This window comes from Drosophila mauritiana, chromosome 2L, assembly GCF_004382145.1.
Source record: "Drosophila mauritiana strain mau12 chromosome 2L, ASM438214v1, whole genome shotgun sequence".
NCBI classification, from domain to species: domain Eukaryota; kingdom Metazoa; phylum Arthropoda; class Insecta; order Diptera; family Drosophilidae; genus Drosophila; species Drosophila mauritiana.
In genome coordinates, this window is record NC_046667.1 from 14,014,094 (window position 1) to 14,026,640 (window position 12,547).

The 12,547-nt window shown below is 43.7% G+C and overlaps 7 protein-coding genes across 8 annotated transcripts; 2 read left to right on the forward strand and 5 right to left on the reverse strand.

Moving 5' to 3' along the window:
* Positions 1-65: 65 nt before the first annotated feature.
* Positions 66-950, reverse strand: LOC117137919 (trypsin alpha). Its single transcript, XM_033299670.1, has one exon. It carries the CDS (start codon positions 823-825, stop codon positions 88-90), a length of 738 nt encoding a protein of 245 aa, XP_033155561.1. The 5' UTR covers positions 826-950; the 3' UTR covers positions 66-87.
* A 295-nt stretch (positions 951-1,245) lies between these two features.
* Positions 1,246-2,811, reverse strand: LOC117137910 (transcription termination factor, mitochondrial). The gene is made up of 3 exons (XM_033299658.1): positions 2,319-2,811; positions 1,667-2,247; positions 1,246-1,611 (listed from the first exon to the last, which is right to left on the reverse strand). Exons 1-3 carry the CDS (start codon positions 2,725-2,727, stop codon positions 1,369-1,371), a joined length of 1,233 nt encoding a protein of 410 aa, XP_033155549.1. The 5' UTR covers positions 2,728-2,811; the 3' UTR covers positions 1,246-1,368.
* Positions 2,812-3,116: 305 nt separating this feature from the next.
* LOC117150686 (defense protein l(2)34Fc) lies at positions 3,117-5,455 on the reverse strand. The gene is made up of 3 exons (XM_033317698.1): positions 5,419-5,455; positions 3,716-3,789; positions 3,117-3,648 (listed from the first exon to the last, which is right to left on the reverse strand). The coding sequence occupies exons 2-3, from the start codon at positions 3,785-3,787 to the stop codon at positions 3,241-3,243; spliced, it is 480 nt and encodes a 159-aa protein (XP_033173589.1). The 5' UTR covers positions 3,788-3,789; positions 5,419-5,455; the 3' UTR covers positions 3,117-3,240.
* A 606-nt stretch (positions 5,456-6,061) lies between these two features.
* Positions 6,062-6,546, forward strand: LOC117140730. The gene is made up of 2 exons (XM_033303808.1): positions 6,062-6,266; positions 6,319-6,546. Exons 1-2 carry the CDS (start codon positions 6,077-6,079, stop codon positions 6,501-6,503), a joined length of 375 nt encoding a protein of 124 aa, XP_033159699.1. The 5' UTR covers positions 6,062-6,076; the 3' UTR covers positions 6,504-6,546.
* LOC117140708 (nucleolar protein 10) lies at positions 6,492-8,979 on the reverse strand. Its single transcript, XM_033303776.1, has 4 exons — positions 8,833-8,979; positions 8,373-8,774; positions 7,597-8,318; positions 6,492-7,536 (listed from the first exon to the last, which is right to left on the reverse strand). The coding sequence occupies exons 1-4, from the start codon at positions 8,896-8,898 to the stop codon at positions 6,561-6,563; spliced, it is 2,166 nt and encodes a 721-aa protein (XP_033159667.1). The 5' UTR covers positions 8,899-8,979; the 3' UTR covers positions 6,492-6,560.
* Positions 8,980-9,062: 83 nt separating this feature from the next.
* On the forward strand, positions 9,063-12,214 carry LOC117140717 (ras-related protein Rab-14). 2 transcript variants are annotated; one of them, XM_033303794.1, is made up of 5 exons: positions 9,063-9,374; positions 11,217-11,330; positions 11,391-11,571; positions 11,625-11,807; positions 11,869-12,214. In XM_033303794.1, exons 2-5 carry the CDS (start codon positions 11,225-11,227, stop codon positions 12,044-12,046), a joined length of 648 nt encoding a protein of 215 aa, XP_033159685.1. In that variant the 5' UTR covers positions 9,063-9,374; positions 11,217-11,224; the 3' UTR covers positions 12,047-12,214. The 2 variants fall into 2 exon arrangements, with proteins under 2 accessions (XP_033159685.1, XP_033159677.1); XM_033303786.1 differs by lacking the exon at positions 9,063-9,374 and adding an exon at positions 10,964-11,155.
* Positions 9,523-10,905, reverse strand: LOC117137361. Its single transcript, XM_033298765.1, has 3 exons — positions 10,880-10,905; positions 10,148-10,295; positions 9,523-9,576 (listed from the first exon to the last, which is right to left on the reverse strand). The coding sequence occupies exons 1-3, from the start codon at positions 10,903-10,905 to the stop codon at positions 9,523-9,525; spliced, it is 228 nt and encodes a 75-aa protein (XP_033154656.1).
* Positions 12,215-12,547: the final 333 nt, after the last annotated feature.

Genomic DNA, 12,547 nt, shown 5'->3' on the forward strand with positions numbered 1-12,547 from the left:
TAGTCAAAACGTTGGAAATTAGGGTGTGGTCAAAATAGTAGTAATGGCCAAGTCAAATGACAAAATTAGTTGTGCAATTGTGAATATTTATTTATTTGGTTTCGCTGACATTATTTGGTCAATAGCATTTAAGATCCATTCACGGAAATATGGGACACTAGCGAAGATTGCACTATACGTGCAATCCACTGTACCCCCGGATACAACACCCACAAGTTGTTGGCCAACCACCAACGGTCCACCAGAGTCTCCATTACAAACCGTCCTTCCAAAAGATCCGGCGCATATTCTTGACGGTTCAGTAAGTCCACAATAGTACGGCCATTGAATGTAAAGGCTTACTCCTTGAAGATGTGTGGGATGTGAGTAATAAGAAGTAGTTCCCCAGCCAGAGACGAAGGCAGTTGATCCAGGCGAGGGATTTGTCGTGGCCAAAGGAATGGGCTGAACTTGGTTGGTGAACTCAAGTGGCTTACTTAGCAGCACGATGGCGATGTCGTTCTCTAATCGCTCAAAATTTTCATGGATCTTTATAGCGACTACTTCGACAACACTTCCATTGGAGTTGTTCAAGGCGGATCCTACTCGAACTTGATATCCCTGGCCATTCAGATCAGAAAAGCAATGGGCCGCAGAAATGATTATATCTGCGCTGAAAATGGAGCCGCCGCATAAATGGCCGCCATAACGTTGTATGGACACCTGCCAAGGTGCCTCCTCGATTCCAATGGGTTGTCCACCGATAATGCGTTCTTCCGGCCGGATTACTCGTCCTGCGGACAGCGAATTGAGCGCTAAAAGCAACAGAAAGCTTTGGATGAACATCTTGACCAGTTTGGATGATACTTTGGATTGCAGTGGCTTTACCTCCAAAGGGACCAGTCTTTTATACACACCTCAAAAAGCAATATTCTATTTGAAGCTCAGTAATAGTTTAGGTATTATTCTTGCAAAGCAATCAAAATTGTTGAAAAATACTTCATTCGCTAAATATAAACATCATAAATAATTTAGCTGCCTTTTGCTTTCAAGAAATTGTTATCTTTAAGGGGGAAAATGTGCAGGAGCAATAACATTTTTGGAATTTTCTAATTAACTAAGTTTGTAATGTAGTTTTTTTTAAGTTAGAAATGTTGATAGAAAACTTCCAACTGAATAAGCCATCCGAAGGGGTAGAATGACTGCAGAGAGTCGTCCAAACTCCGCAGGACGTGTAATCCGACTGATTAATAAAGTTCTTAGTTTTTTGCAATGTTGGCTTTAAATCGTGATCAATTTTGTGACAAACTTCTGAAAATAGTATCCTAATTTTACAACTTTTTAAGCTTTTACTTTAACGGTGATGGCATCAGGTCATTCGTCAGTTCGTCATCCTTCTGATACACTTTGCGGATTTCTTTCATGGCTTATCCAGGTCTGCAAAAACTTGTCGTACTCCCTCCGGCTGCGACAAAGAATTACGAGAGAGGATGGTCGACAACCGTGCGATTTCAGTTCTTCCATGCGCTCCTTTGTGGTTTTCAGGCTGTGGCACAGAATTCGAGGATTTTGTGCGACCTCAAATCTGCTAAACTTGGCCTCATCGAGCAAGTAGTCGAACACCTCTTTGATCTGAAGGCGAAATTCTATAGCTTATGATTTTTTGTGTTAACCCATTGTGACTTACCTTGGTCACTCGCACGGTGTGCACCTGTGGATGCTTGTCCATGACTGCCTTGGCTTCACTGGTGCTGAAACCAAGACGATGCGCTAAGTATTCCACCACGGAGGAGAACTCTCCCAAAACCTTCAGTTCGTCGAGAGAAAGCTTGAGGGAGCGCTGCAATATTGGCTCCGGGCAGCGCACCATCCACGGCATGATCTTGTCCTTCTTCGCTCGCTTGGCGCGCTCCAAGCGCAACTGAACAGACTTTGGAGTATAGCGAAAGGCCCAGAGATCCTTGAGTACGTTTATTGGCGACACATTGTAGTCGATCATGTGCTGCAGGTTCTTTTCGAACATCTCGAACGGCATTTCGAGGATAAACAGCCTCTTCGATAGGTATTTGCTCACAATATCTGGGCTGACCTGCAGCTTTTCGCTGATATAGTAGACCCGATTTCGCTGTGGCATCGCATCCCTCTCAGAGTTCAGGGCACCCACCAGTTTTCGGAGCCGTGGAACAGTGAGGCGCAGGAAGGGCACAAAATGATTGATGTCCTCAAAGTCCATTGACTTGATTAGCTGCATCTTTAGCTCCAAGCGTTCTGGATTGATAAACAAAATATCGGTGATTTAATCATATAAAGGATATATAAAGGATATAAAATGAGCTTACTGTTGTCCAGCGACAGTAGCCAAGGATACTCCACGAAGCTGCGCCTGCTAACGCCCTCTAACTGCAGTGTGTCCATGGTCAGCGTCAGCGATTTACCGCGGTAGCTGCGGTGCACCAGCTCGTCGCTGATTATCCTCTGGAGCTCAGCGTCCGTGAATCGAAAGCGTTCCCGCAGAGCTTCGAGGAGCACCCGCGCCTTGGTGCCCGTCTCCCGATCCTGGTGATAAGCCACATAATCGTTGTCCGTCTCATTGTTACCCAAAGTGCCACTGGAGGTCAGTCTGCTTGGACTGGCGCGGTTTTCGTACTGCGAGAAGAGTAGGCGCCTGCTGTAGTGCAGTGGAGCAGTATTTGAGCCGGCATGCAGCTTGAGTGCCGTATCGAAGCTGCGCAGAAGGCTTCTGATCATCCCAAATTTGCTAAATTTACAGAATCAAGACAGAAAATGAAGTTCTTCAACTTATAAAACAAGCGGAAAACAGCTGATATGTTGCGGCGATAAACAGCTGACCAAGTGGGCCAACTGAAAGCTGGGCTAAACGACACTCAAACAATTATCGTTATCGGTTTTGAAAAAAATGGCCGTTATTCGGAACAGCAATTTAATAAATTTTATCGTTTGTTTTCTAAGAAAATATAATAACTTTTCTAGGTGCAATTGATTTCATAATATGGTTCTCACAATGCTTCACCATTGCACAACATACACAATGTAAACCCTTTAAATCCAAAATTAATTAATTAATTAATCTACTAAGCATTTTTTGACAAAGAGTCCCATAATTGAAATCACTTCCATTTTATCAACGAACTTTTTGACTTTATTTTCAAAAATACTACGCTCCAAAGCTAATCGGAACATTAACGCTAAACAAAGACTTGTAGGATTTTGGACAAATCATGAAAACATCTATCACAAGCACTACTCCACATCGATGTCCTTTGTGACGCGACCCACCCAGTAAACGAATCCGGTCTGCACGACGGTGGCCATGAACTTGACGTTGCCCTTGTAGCCTGCTGGCGGAATCCAGTCGAAGGTGATGCCGGTCAGCGGCTTGCCCTTTTGAGCGCTCAAGTGGGTGATGGTGTCATCCTTGCCGGAGCAGTCCAAGGTCTGCGAGTGCACGGAGTCCACCACCTGGAACTGGCCGACGACGCGGTTCTGGCCATCGCGTGCCTGGATCATGAAGCCAAGGAACTCATCGCCGCCCAGCGTCAGGGTCAGCTTCTGGTCCGAGCGCACGTGGGAGGGTCCGGAGATGCTGTACGGCGGCTTGGTCACCTGCAGCTTGGCTCCGTGCTGGGGCGTCAGGTCACGACAGGCGGCCTTTGGGATAATGAAGATGGGAACATGAGGAACCTATTAATCATGTATTTCGATGGCAGGTTCATACCTTTGGAGCACCATCGGAGTAGGCATGGACACTGATGGCCAGGCAGGCTGCAACAACCAACAGACGGAACATATCTGTTTAAGGAAAAATTTAAAATAATATATACGTTAGAAACATCGATTTAGAAACGATTAAAGTCAGTTAGTTTTTAATTAAGCTACAACACTGTGGAGAAAAGTCCACGTAGTGACGAAGCGCACCAAGAGAGTGTGCGAAATCCTTTCATTTTCCATAATCTCGAATATGCTTAAGCAGAACAAGTTTTAATGACACTGGTACTTAATGTTCCTACTTTCAACTTCTAGCGCATTCAAGTTGAATCCAATTACTTATTAAAATATATTTACTGCCGGTCATTGTTTAACATTTTTAGATTCGTGCATGCTGCTTAATTGCGTTAACTAGTTTTTCATAAATTAATTAATTAACATTTCCACTCAAGTGAGACTTTTTTCGCTGGCCTTGGCCAGTTTGACTTTGCTTAATTTTTTTTTTTATTTTTTTTTCCTTTTCAAAGTTTACACTTGTATACGTGGGCAGGCACAAATATATTGAAAACTAGCTCCAATTATGCAGTTTGTCAACGCCAACGTTTATTATGCAGTTTGTTCGGTTCCAGTTGTCGCCATAATGGGTATACTTCTCTGCAGCCTTGACTGTTGACAGTCTGGGATTCTACAAGATTTGGGATTAGGCTGCAATGTTACTCTGTGATTTGGAATAGCCAGTATTAGTGCCGAAACACACTTCGATCAAAACATTTTAATTGCCTAGGGAAACCACTCGAAGTGAACTTAACATTTCAATCACGCTCGGCTCGTAAATCTTCAGATTCGCAGAATTAAGAAGGCGCAGACAAAAGCTTTGTTCAATATTGAAATTGGCCAAGATGCATGTTGATTAAACCAATTTTTAAAAAATCATCAAACTGGTTTTTCGGACGTAAACGAAAACTGTTTAAAGCCAAACCAGTTTGCAGTACATTTCCATAGAAGAGTAACTCTCGATAAAGATCGCCTAGAAATGAATGTGACAATTGAAGACAACAGCTAAGTACTTCCTCAAATCGAATTCTCAGGTTCAAGGTGGCTTTGGAGGCTTGTGGAGTGCGAAGTACCGATCTGATTGATCGTCGGCCTCCTCCACTTGGGTCGCCATGGATTCGAAAAGACCTTGCCAAGACCGGCCCGTAAGCCAAGTATCCATTTGTCTTGCAATATGCTAAAGTTCAATATTGGACATGTTGGTGTCTGAGCCAAGTCTTGCTTCTTTATTTTTTCCCTCTGCGACTTTTAGCCGTGTATTTATGGGCCTTTGTCCAACCGGTTGGGCGATTTGTTTAGATAAAATCTCAATACATTGTTGTTTAATGTCATTACGCTGAGCTATGGCCGTAGGCCTCAATTAGCCAACATTTATAATGGCTTGGAAAATATTATTATTATCAAGTTGGTGGGACAGAATTGCTGAAGCTTGAAATACGCATTCATGCCAAATCTATCTGTCATTTTTGAAAAGCTAATTTTTTAATGATAATATTAGAATATGTATTCTAAATTAAGCTTATGCACTTAAAAGCCCGAAAAAGGAAGAGTATAAATCCTTTGAGTTCTTAAAACCATACAACTGTCTCACAAAAAAACAACTGAACTTTGAAAATCGTTTAGGCCAAGAAAACTAATTGCTTAATCATTTAAACCTACCGATCAGAAACACACACAAACGGCAGAAAAGAAAAACTTGAAATGAGCTGAAAATTCTAAAACAGCTTCCTATTTATACCAAAAAATGATCAAAACTCTGAAGTAGCTTTTGCAAAGACAACTTTGTAAGCCGAGCTTATACTGCCATACCAGCAAGTTGGCCAATTCGAAAGCTCCGAAAGCTGAGCTTGCAAATTGAATTTTTAACGCTTCATTTGTGAAGCGACATAAACAGTGACTAAGTGTTTACTTTGATCCACAAATCAAATGGCACGGCAATTAGCAATGCGTATTGATTAGAGGGAGAAACTTGCAAATCAGAATTCGCTGTTGAATGGAAAGCATTTGGCTTATAGGTCAACTATCTGTATTAGTTTAAAATCGTTTCCGGTTTTTAGTTAATTAAATATGGTTCAGGTTCAATATTCTATTTGGGTTTAAATTTTTTAATATTTGTTGACTACACTTTGAAATACTCTTTACTTTTAATATTATAAAGCTACTACTTTTAAGTATCCTCTGTAATATAACATACGACCACATCAAGTGTTGTTACACTTTTTTCCAACATGGGAACACTTTTAAATTTCAACAATCTGTGGTTGTCAAATGCAAATGTCATTGTAATTCGGGGCACTTCAGTATTTGAGTCAAAAATATGGGAGCAGAGCAATCGGCATTGGTGGCCTGCACTCAGAGGGGCATCCATGAGGATCGCGTGGAAATGGTTAACTCGAAGTTGTTCTTTCAATTGTACTTTGATAGGATGCCCCAGCCTGTGACGGGTCCCGTGACAGAAGCACTGCTCCACTTGGTGAAAAAAGTGAACGTGGCTGGCGCTATTAATGGTAATACCCGATACCTTTATACCAATTGTCCTTAAAACATGTACTCTTGAAGCTGATGAAAACCAATCGATCAAGGACGAATTTAATAGCGGGGAAAGCGACACCATTTCGGAGCTCAGTAATGGCTCGGATGTGAAAATAGAGCCCATACAGATAGCCGAATTTGAGCCGATAGAGCAATACATATTTTCTATTGAGGAAACCCATAAGACATATACGCTTCCATTGTTCAAATAAATATGTAGATTAAAATAACATATGAATTTATGTACAGAACTAATTGCAAATGTTCGTTTACTTAAAGTTAACCTTCTTTAGTCTCAGCGACTTGATGGGTCTGACAATGCTCCTTCGCTCCTCGCGATGCTTCTTCATCTCCGCCTCGCGTTTCTTGGCATGGAACTGTGACTTCTTCTGCTTGTTGACTTCGAATGTCATCTGTCGATTGCCCAGTGAGCGACCCACATTGGTGACCTGGCCCTCCAGCTGGGACATGACCTTTACGCGGTCCTGCAGGCTCGCTTTTTTGATGCGCTGCTGCAGTAGACTGCTGCCTTGATGTTGATCCAGGGGGGTCAGGGTGAAACGGTTGCCATTGGTGGTGGGTTGTTGGCTGTGGCCATTCGTCAGCGGTCTTTTAGCGATGTCCGAAATTTCATCCCGCTGCGGCTCGTCCTCTTCTAGCTCCTCCTCTTCCTCGCGTTGTCGCTTCACCTGCTTGTACGCCTGCTTCATTTCCTTGACATACTCCCTTCGGTCGTCATCGTCAGATGAGGCCTCATCTCCGCTGTCATCCTTCGTTTCGCCATCGCTCTTCTCGAAGCCGAATAGGTCCTCGTCATTATCGCTTTCCTCGCGCTGCTGTGCCTCGTCCGCGTGCAACTCCGCCACATGAGCCACCTCCACGCGCTTCTTGAGTTCCTTGGCCTTGGATTTGTCCAGACGGTTCAGAACAGGAGCCAGCAGACGATACTCCTCGGCAGACTTGTTAACTTCAAAGTCGGCATTTTCAAACATGGCCTTGAAACGCGAGTCCTCCAGCAGACTGGGCACATTCCGCTGCTTGGCACTGTTGGAGGGATTAGCCTGCTCGTCCATAATCTTGAGAGCCAACTCTTTGTTGACTTTGGGCAGCTTGGATTCGATTTGCAGGCGGGACTTGCGCTCGCTCTCGATTTCTTGTCGGACCTTGTCCTTGCGGAAGCGGTCAAAGGCAAAGGGTTCCACAACTGCCTTGGCTTTGTTGTACAATCTTGCGTCCATAAAGTATCTGTGGAATTTATAGGTATTAGACAAGATCGTTTCCTCTTCGAATCCTTTTCAAACTTACCCATGCATATAACCCTTAAGAAGATTGCTGCCAACGAGATGCTCCATTCCCAATTCAGCCAGCTCCTTCGCTGTGACGAACTGGTAGTCATCGTACACATTCTCCACGACCTCCGACTCGATCTCCTCGGTGAGGTTATCCAGGAACGAGCACCATCGGGGTGCTGGACCCATTGCAGGCACATAATAGGTCATCATCTTTACATCCTCCTGGGCAACGAAGAACATGCCCGTGTCGGGAATGGTGCAAAAATCGTTGAATGACGAAGTCGACTCAACGTAAGCGATCTGCTTGCCTGTCTGCTCATCCCACAGCTTCAGTGTAGCCTCATCCAAACTATAGACTGCATTCTGAGCTGGATTAAAGGCCAGACGCTTGATGGGCAGTCGATTCAGATGATTCTTCACCAGCAACGGTTGCTTTGCGCGAATGTCGTAGATCAGCACGTGTCCCGAAGCAGTTCCTACTCCCATGTGCAAGCCGTTCCGGAATTTGAGGGCCGTGACCGATGGAAACTCCTTCACGCCCGGCAACTTCATGGCTACATCCAAAGTTGAACATCTTTGCTTGGTACGTGGGTCCCAGGCCTCTACGGTGCCTTCTTTGGTACCGGCTACCAAAAGATGGTGCTCAGGATTCACTTCACAGGCGTTCAGACAGCTGCCATCCGTTTCAAGGGGTTGCAGGAACTGACCGCGCTCCAAATTGAGTCGGAAAATGTCCTGCAATCAAATAATTAGAATAAACCAGGCATTAGGATAGACCTTAGTTCTTACCCTGCCCACGCCCACGATGAACATGTCGCAGCTGGGCTTGTGGTACTTCATGTCACGTCCAAAGCGCGGTATCCTCAGTCTGTAGTGCCGCCCGTGGGCCGCATGGATCTCCACATAGCGATCGCACTGCAGGAACACCATCTTGCTGTAGTCGTCGCTAATCACCTCGAAGGTGGTCACCTCGGCGTCGAAACAGCGCTCGAATTTGATGGACAGGTTGGACACCTCGAAGCACTTGACGCGCGGCTTGTAAGTGCCGGTGGCCAGGATGTACTGTTGGTCGGGACTCATGCGGATGCTGGTGCAGACGCCGGGCATATCGAAGTCCTGGATGAGCTCGATCTGTCTCCGGGAGTCCACCTTTTTCATGAGCTGTGACCGCTTTCGCCGATCCGTCAGCCACTGTGAAGGAGATACTCATGAGTTAACTGCTTGGCAATGGGTTTATCCTGGTACTCACATCTGGCACCGACTTGCCGGCGCTCAGGTTGTAGATTTTCACATCGTTAACTTCGTTTACGAACATCTTGAGGGCCGATTTGTGATCAAAATTAAAACATAAACAAACGAAGTCCGCAACACGTGCGCCCTCTATCGATAGACACGATTGTCGATAGCAACTGGCTGCGATAGCAACCTATCGCCGCAGTGCGACCCTTTGCTTGCCAATTGCCCAGTGTGACCGCAGAAAACCAAGCAAAACAAGAGAACGCAAAAGCAGTGAAAAAAGACTACTGATTTGCATCGACCTACCAATTGAAAATAATCGCAATAATAGCCCCTAGGTGCAGCACCGCAACCCCGCGAAGCCAGTGTGCGTGCTAGCACGAAAGTGAACTGCATTTTGCATCGACAAATTGCCCAAAAATTGCAATCGAATTCCGCCCAGCCAAACAACAATACGCACACATACACACAGTACCCCCCGCTCTGCGTAACCGCCCTACGTTCCACATTCCGTTCGCTCCCTAAGGTGATCTAAAACTAAAGTGATCTAAAACGGTGAGTAATATTCGTTGTTTTTCCTTAAGCCAATTAAACACTGATTAAATTATGCGAAATGGAAAACCGTCTGCGAAGGGGTGACGCAGTGCAGCCGTGGGTGCTCCGCAACTTTCCCTTGTGCTCTCGCTCTCTCTTGTTTTTGTCGTTAGGCAGCAGCACTCCATTGTTGTTGTATACACCCCCTGATTGCTTTGATACCCTGCAATAGGGAGGTACTGTTTTGTTATGAAGTTAGGAAAACAAATATGATTTACCAAAAGCGACTAATTTAAGGGATGTTTCAGGTTTTTATACTACTTAGGAGATGGAGGGGGCGAAAACGACCGCCACTCTAATTAAAAATTGTTAGGTGAGGGATTTGTTTGGTATACGTTATAAATAAATACTCTAAAGTAGTTTTTATAAGATGTGACGGATTATTATATGAGTATATATAATAGGAATATTTACTTGTGTTTATATATGATTATTTTTTATATTCATTATTATATGATCAATGCAAACTCTAAGTTTTTCAAAATGTAGGCGAGCATGAATAAAAAATTAGAATTAAATCAGAAGAGTTCTTAGTAGTTGTTATCAGTTATTTATATATTTCTTTTTATTTTATTGTATCTTATTGCGTTGTTGTTTTCAATGCGAGCTTATTCTAATATCAAATAGTATTTAGTTATATTTTAGAAATGGAAAATAATGCGCTCATTTATGAAAGAATATTTATATTTAAGAAATATATTTTATTTAAGATTTTTGCCAAAGGGTATACGCACTTCGTCTGTGTATGGACATATATTTTGCATACTCCTTTCGTAATTTTCCCTTTTATGGGTGCGCCGCTGTGTTTCTTTTATCAAGGGCGATGATCCACTTCCATTCAACACAATTTGCAAATAAGTATGTGCGTACACATGTGCAAGCCTGTGGATTTCGCGTCCATTGATTGCTCCACTGATGTTTGGCCTTTGGCGCTTGACTGATAAGACTCGAGACCGAGACCTACTACTTTTGTTAATCTAAACTGCCCGTCATATAGAGCCTATTAAACTGATATACACTTGGCACAAGCAATGATAAGCGAATATAACTTGTATTCAAATAGCTGTATTTGATGATTTATGCATGGGCACTTGGGAATCCATAATTGATACTCATCTTTTTACACTTTATGCTGCTGAGTCACATTGTTTTGTATGAAATTCATTCATATGAAGTTAGGAAGAATGATTAGCCCAAATACAAACTTAATAGGTATTAACCGATGAATAACTTTGCGCGTACTGCTCTTCATAATTGAATTCCCACGATTGCTCGGCGACCTTGATCCAATTCCCTTACAGCTTGGCCGAAGGGTTCAATTCACTCGCTTGAGCTGCGGGCAAATCAAAGGCTTTCGAACGACACGGATACTCCGAATGGACGAAGTCAAGTGGCCTGGAGTGTATATACCGCCGCTCTTGAAGCTTGCCTCTTTTTTTTGGGCTTCAGTTGGCAAGCAAACAAACCCGGTCGGCTGTTCAAACACAAGCATGCCTTAAAAAGAAATATCGGGGCCAGTTCGAGAAAGGGGAACAAAATGTGGTGTCGACGCAGAACAAATTAATGCAGCGCCTCGGTTTGTTGATAAGCAGCGCCTACGGTTGGACATTCAAATGAGAAGCTGATAGTAGTAGTAAACTGTTTGATTGGGTCAGAGTTCATTTCTGCCGGTGTCAAGATGAGCAAAGTGCGCAGTGTGGTGAACAAACTGCACGAACGCATAGACTACTTTATAGAAAAATGTGGGAAATATTCTATATTCCATTCTGCAAAGTAATAATAGTAAATTCGCTTGCTTTTTAGGTCCCAACATGACTGCAGCGCCATACAACTACAACTACATCTTCAAATACATCATCATTGGTGACATGGGCGTGGGCAAGTCCTGCCTGCTCCACCAGTTCACCGAGAAGAAATGTGAGTAGACTGCTGAGTAATGCATCTAATATAAACTAATCTCTGGTTGCCCTACTGCAGTCATGGCCAATTGTCCTCACACCATTGGCGTGGAGTTCGGCACACGCATCATCGAGGTGGACGACAAAAAGATCAAGTTACAGATCTGGGACACGGCGGGTCAGGAGCGATTCAGAGCAGTCACACGCTCCTATTACCGTGGAGCAGCTGGTGCGCTGATGGTCTACGATATAACCAGGCGGTAAGCGAAGCAAAATACTATTTGAGAAAATGCTTTAACCCTGACCCTTCCAGCTCCACTTACAATCACCTGAGCAGCTGGCTCACCGACACTCGCAATCTCACCAACCCCAGCACTGTGATCTTTCTCATTGGCAACAAGTCGGATCTGGAGAGCACTCGGGAGGTTACCTACGAGGAGGCCAAGGAGTTTGCCGACGAGAACGGCCTCATGTTTCTCGAAGCGAGCGCTATGACGTGAGTTAGTTAGTTCTTAGTTAGTGAGCATATACTAATTATGTTTTTCCCTCCAAAACAGTGGCCAGAATGTGGAGGAGGCTTTTCTGGAGACCGCTCGCAAGATTTACCAGAACATCCAGGAGGGTCGGCTCGACCTGAACGCCTCCGAGTCCGGAGTTCAGCACAGGCCATCGCAGCCGTCGCGAACTTCGCTGAGTAGCGAGGCTACGGGCGCCAAGGATCAGTGCTCGTGCTAAATGAATGATGCAACCTAACTTTACGCTAACCTAGTTATACAAATCAACTTTTATTTTTAGCCGACTCGTAATCTACCGATGCCCAAGCAAAAACCAATGTATGTAGTTAAATAATTCGATTAAGCATCAATGTGTGAGCCAACAACAGCGACAGCAACCACAAAAAAAGAAAAGAAAATACAAAGTCCTTTCGCTTAAAACACTTCAACATTTATTGTATCGATTAAGCATAAATACTAGAAAATTAAACATGTTTGTTGGTTCGCGCGAATCAAAGTTTTGACCATGAAATTTCGAAAAGTTTATCGCACTAAACATTTCAATCTATAGATGAATTCGTTTGAGATAGATCATGTTTTTGTTGGCTGATGAATCCCTGTATATATATATATGTATGAATTTTTGTATCTCCCTAATTTTTTGTTGAGTATTTGTTGTTGTCGCAAGAATGGGAGGAAACGATCAATGTTATATGAATATTTACGATGTATTAATGGCATA

What these genes read in the sequence shown, in the direction of transcription:
- LOC117140708 (XM_033303776.1), bottom strand. Translation starts at nt 8,898, where the DNA reads ATGTTCGTAAACGAAGTTAACGATGTGAAAATCTACAACCTGAGCGCC. An exon ending in CCGGCAAGTCGGTGCCAGAT is followed by an intron (nt 8,775 to 8,832) that starts GTGAGTACCAGG and finishes TCTCCTTCACAG; the next exon opens with TGGCTGACGGATCGGCGAAA. An exon ending in TCATCGTGGGCGTGGGCAGG is followed by an intron (nt 8,319 to 8,372) that starts GTAAGAACTAAG and finishes ATTTGATTGCAG; the next exon opens with GACATTTTCCGACTCAATTT.
- LOC117140717 (XM_033303786.1), top strand. Translation starts at nt 11,092, where the DNA reads ATGAGCAAAGTGCGCAGTGTGGTGAACAAACTGCACGAACGCATAGAC. An exon ending in AGACTACTTTATAGAAAAAT is followed by an intron (nt 11,156 to 11,216) that starts GTGGGAAATATT and finishes CTTGCTTTTTAG; the next exon opens with GTCCCAACATGACTGCAGCG. An exon ending in GTCTACGATATAACCAGGCG is followed by an intron (nt 11,572 to 11,624) that starts GTAAGCGAAGCA and finishes TGACCCTTCCAG; the next exon opens with CTCCACTTACAATCACCTGA.
- LOC117140730 (XM_033303808.1), top strand. Translation starts at nt 6,077, where the DNA reads ATGGGAGCAGAGCAATCGGCATTGGTGGCCTGCACTCAGAGGGGCATC. An exon ending in CGTGGCTGGCGCTATTAATG is followed by an intron (nt 6,267 to 6,318) that starts GTAATACCCGAT and finishes GTACTCTTGAAG; the next exon opens with CTGATGAAAACCAATCGATC.
- LOC117150686 (XM_033317698.1), bottom strand. Translation starts at nt 3,787, where the DNA reads ATGTTCCGTCTGTTGGTTGTTGCAGCCTGCCTGGCCATCAGTGTCCAT. An exon ending in ACTCCGATGGTGCTCCAAAG is followed by an intron (nt 3,649 to 3,715) that starts GTATGAACCTGC and finishes ATTATCCCAAAG; the next exon opens with GCCGCCTGTCGTGACCTGAC.
- LOC117137910 (XM_033299658.1), bottom strand. Translation starts at nt 2,727, where the DNA reads ATGATCAGAAGCCTTCTGCGCAGCTTCGATACGGCACTCAAGCTGCAT. An exon ending in GCTACTGTCGCTGGACAACA is followed by an intron (nt 2,248 to 2,318) that starts GTAAGCTCATTT and finishes TTATCAATCCAG; the next exon opens with AACGCTTGGAGCTAAAGATG. An exon ending in ACACCGTGCGAGTGACCAAG is followed by an intron (nt 1,612 to 1,666) that starts GTAAGTCACAAT and finishes TTTCGCCTTCAG; the next exon opens with ATCAAAGAGGTGTTCGACTA.
- LOC117137361 (XM_033298765.1), bottom strand. Translation starts at nt 10,905, where the DNA reads ATGCTTGTGTTTGAACAGCCGACCGG. An exon ending in GTGTTTGAACAGCCGACCGG is followed by an intron (nt 10,296 to 10,879) that starts GTTTGTTTGCTT and finishes CGAAATCCACAG; the next exon opens with GCTTGCACATGTGTACGCAC. An exon ending in TATGTCCATACACAGACGAA is followed by an intron (nt 9,577 to 10,147) that starts GTGCGTATACCC and finishes TCCCTATTGCAG; the next exon opens with GGTATCAAAGCAATCAGGGG.
- LOC117137919 (XM_033299670.1), bottom strand. Translation starts at nt 825, where the DNA reads ATGTTCATCCAAAGCTTTCTGTTGCTTTTAGCGCTCAATTCGCTGTCC.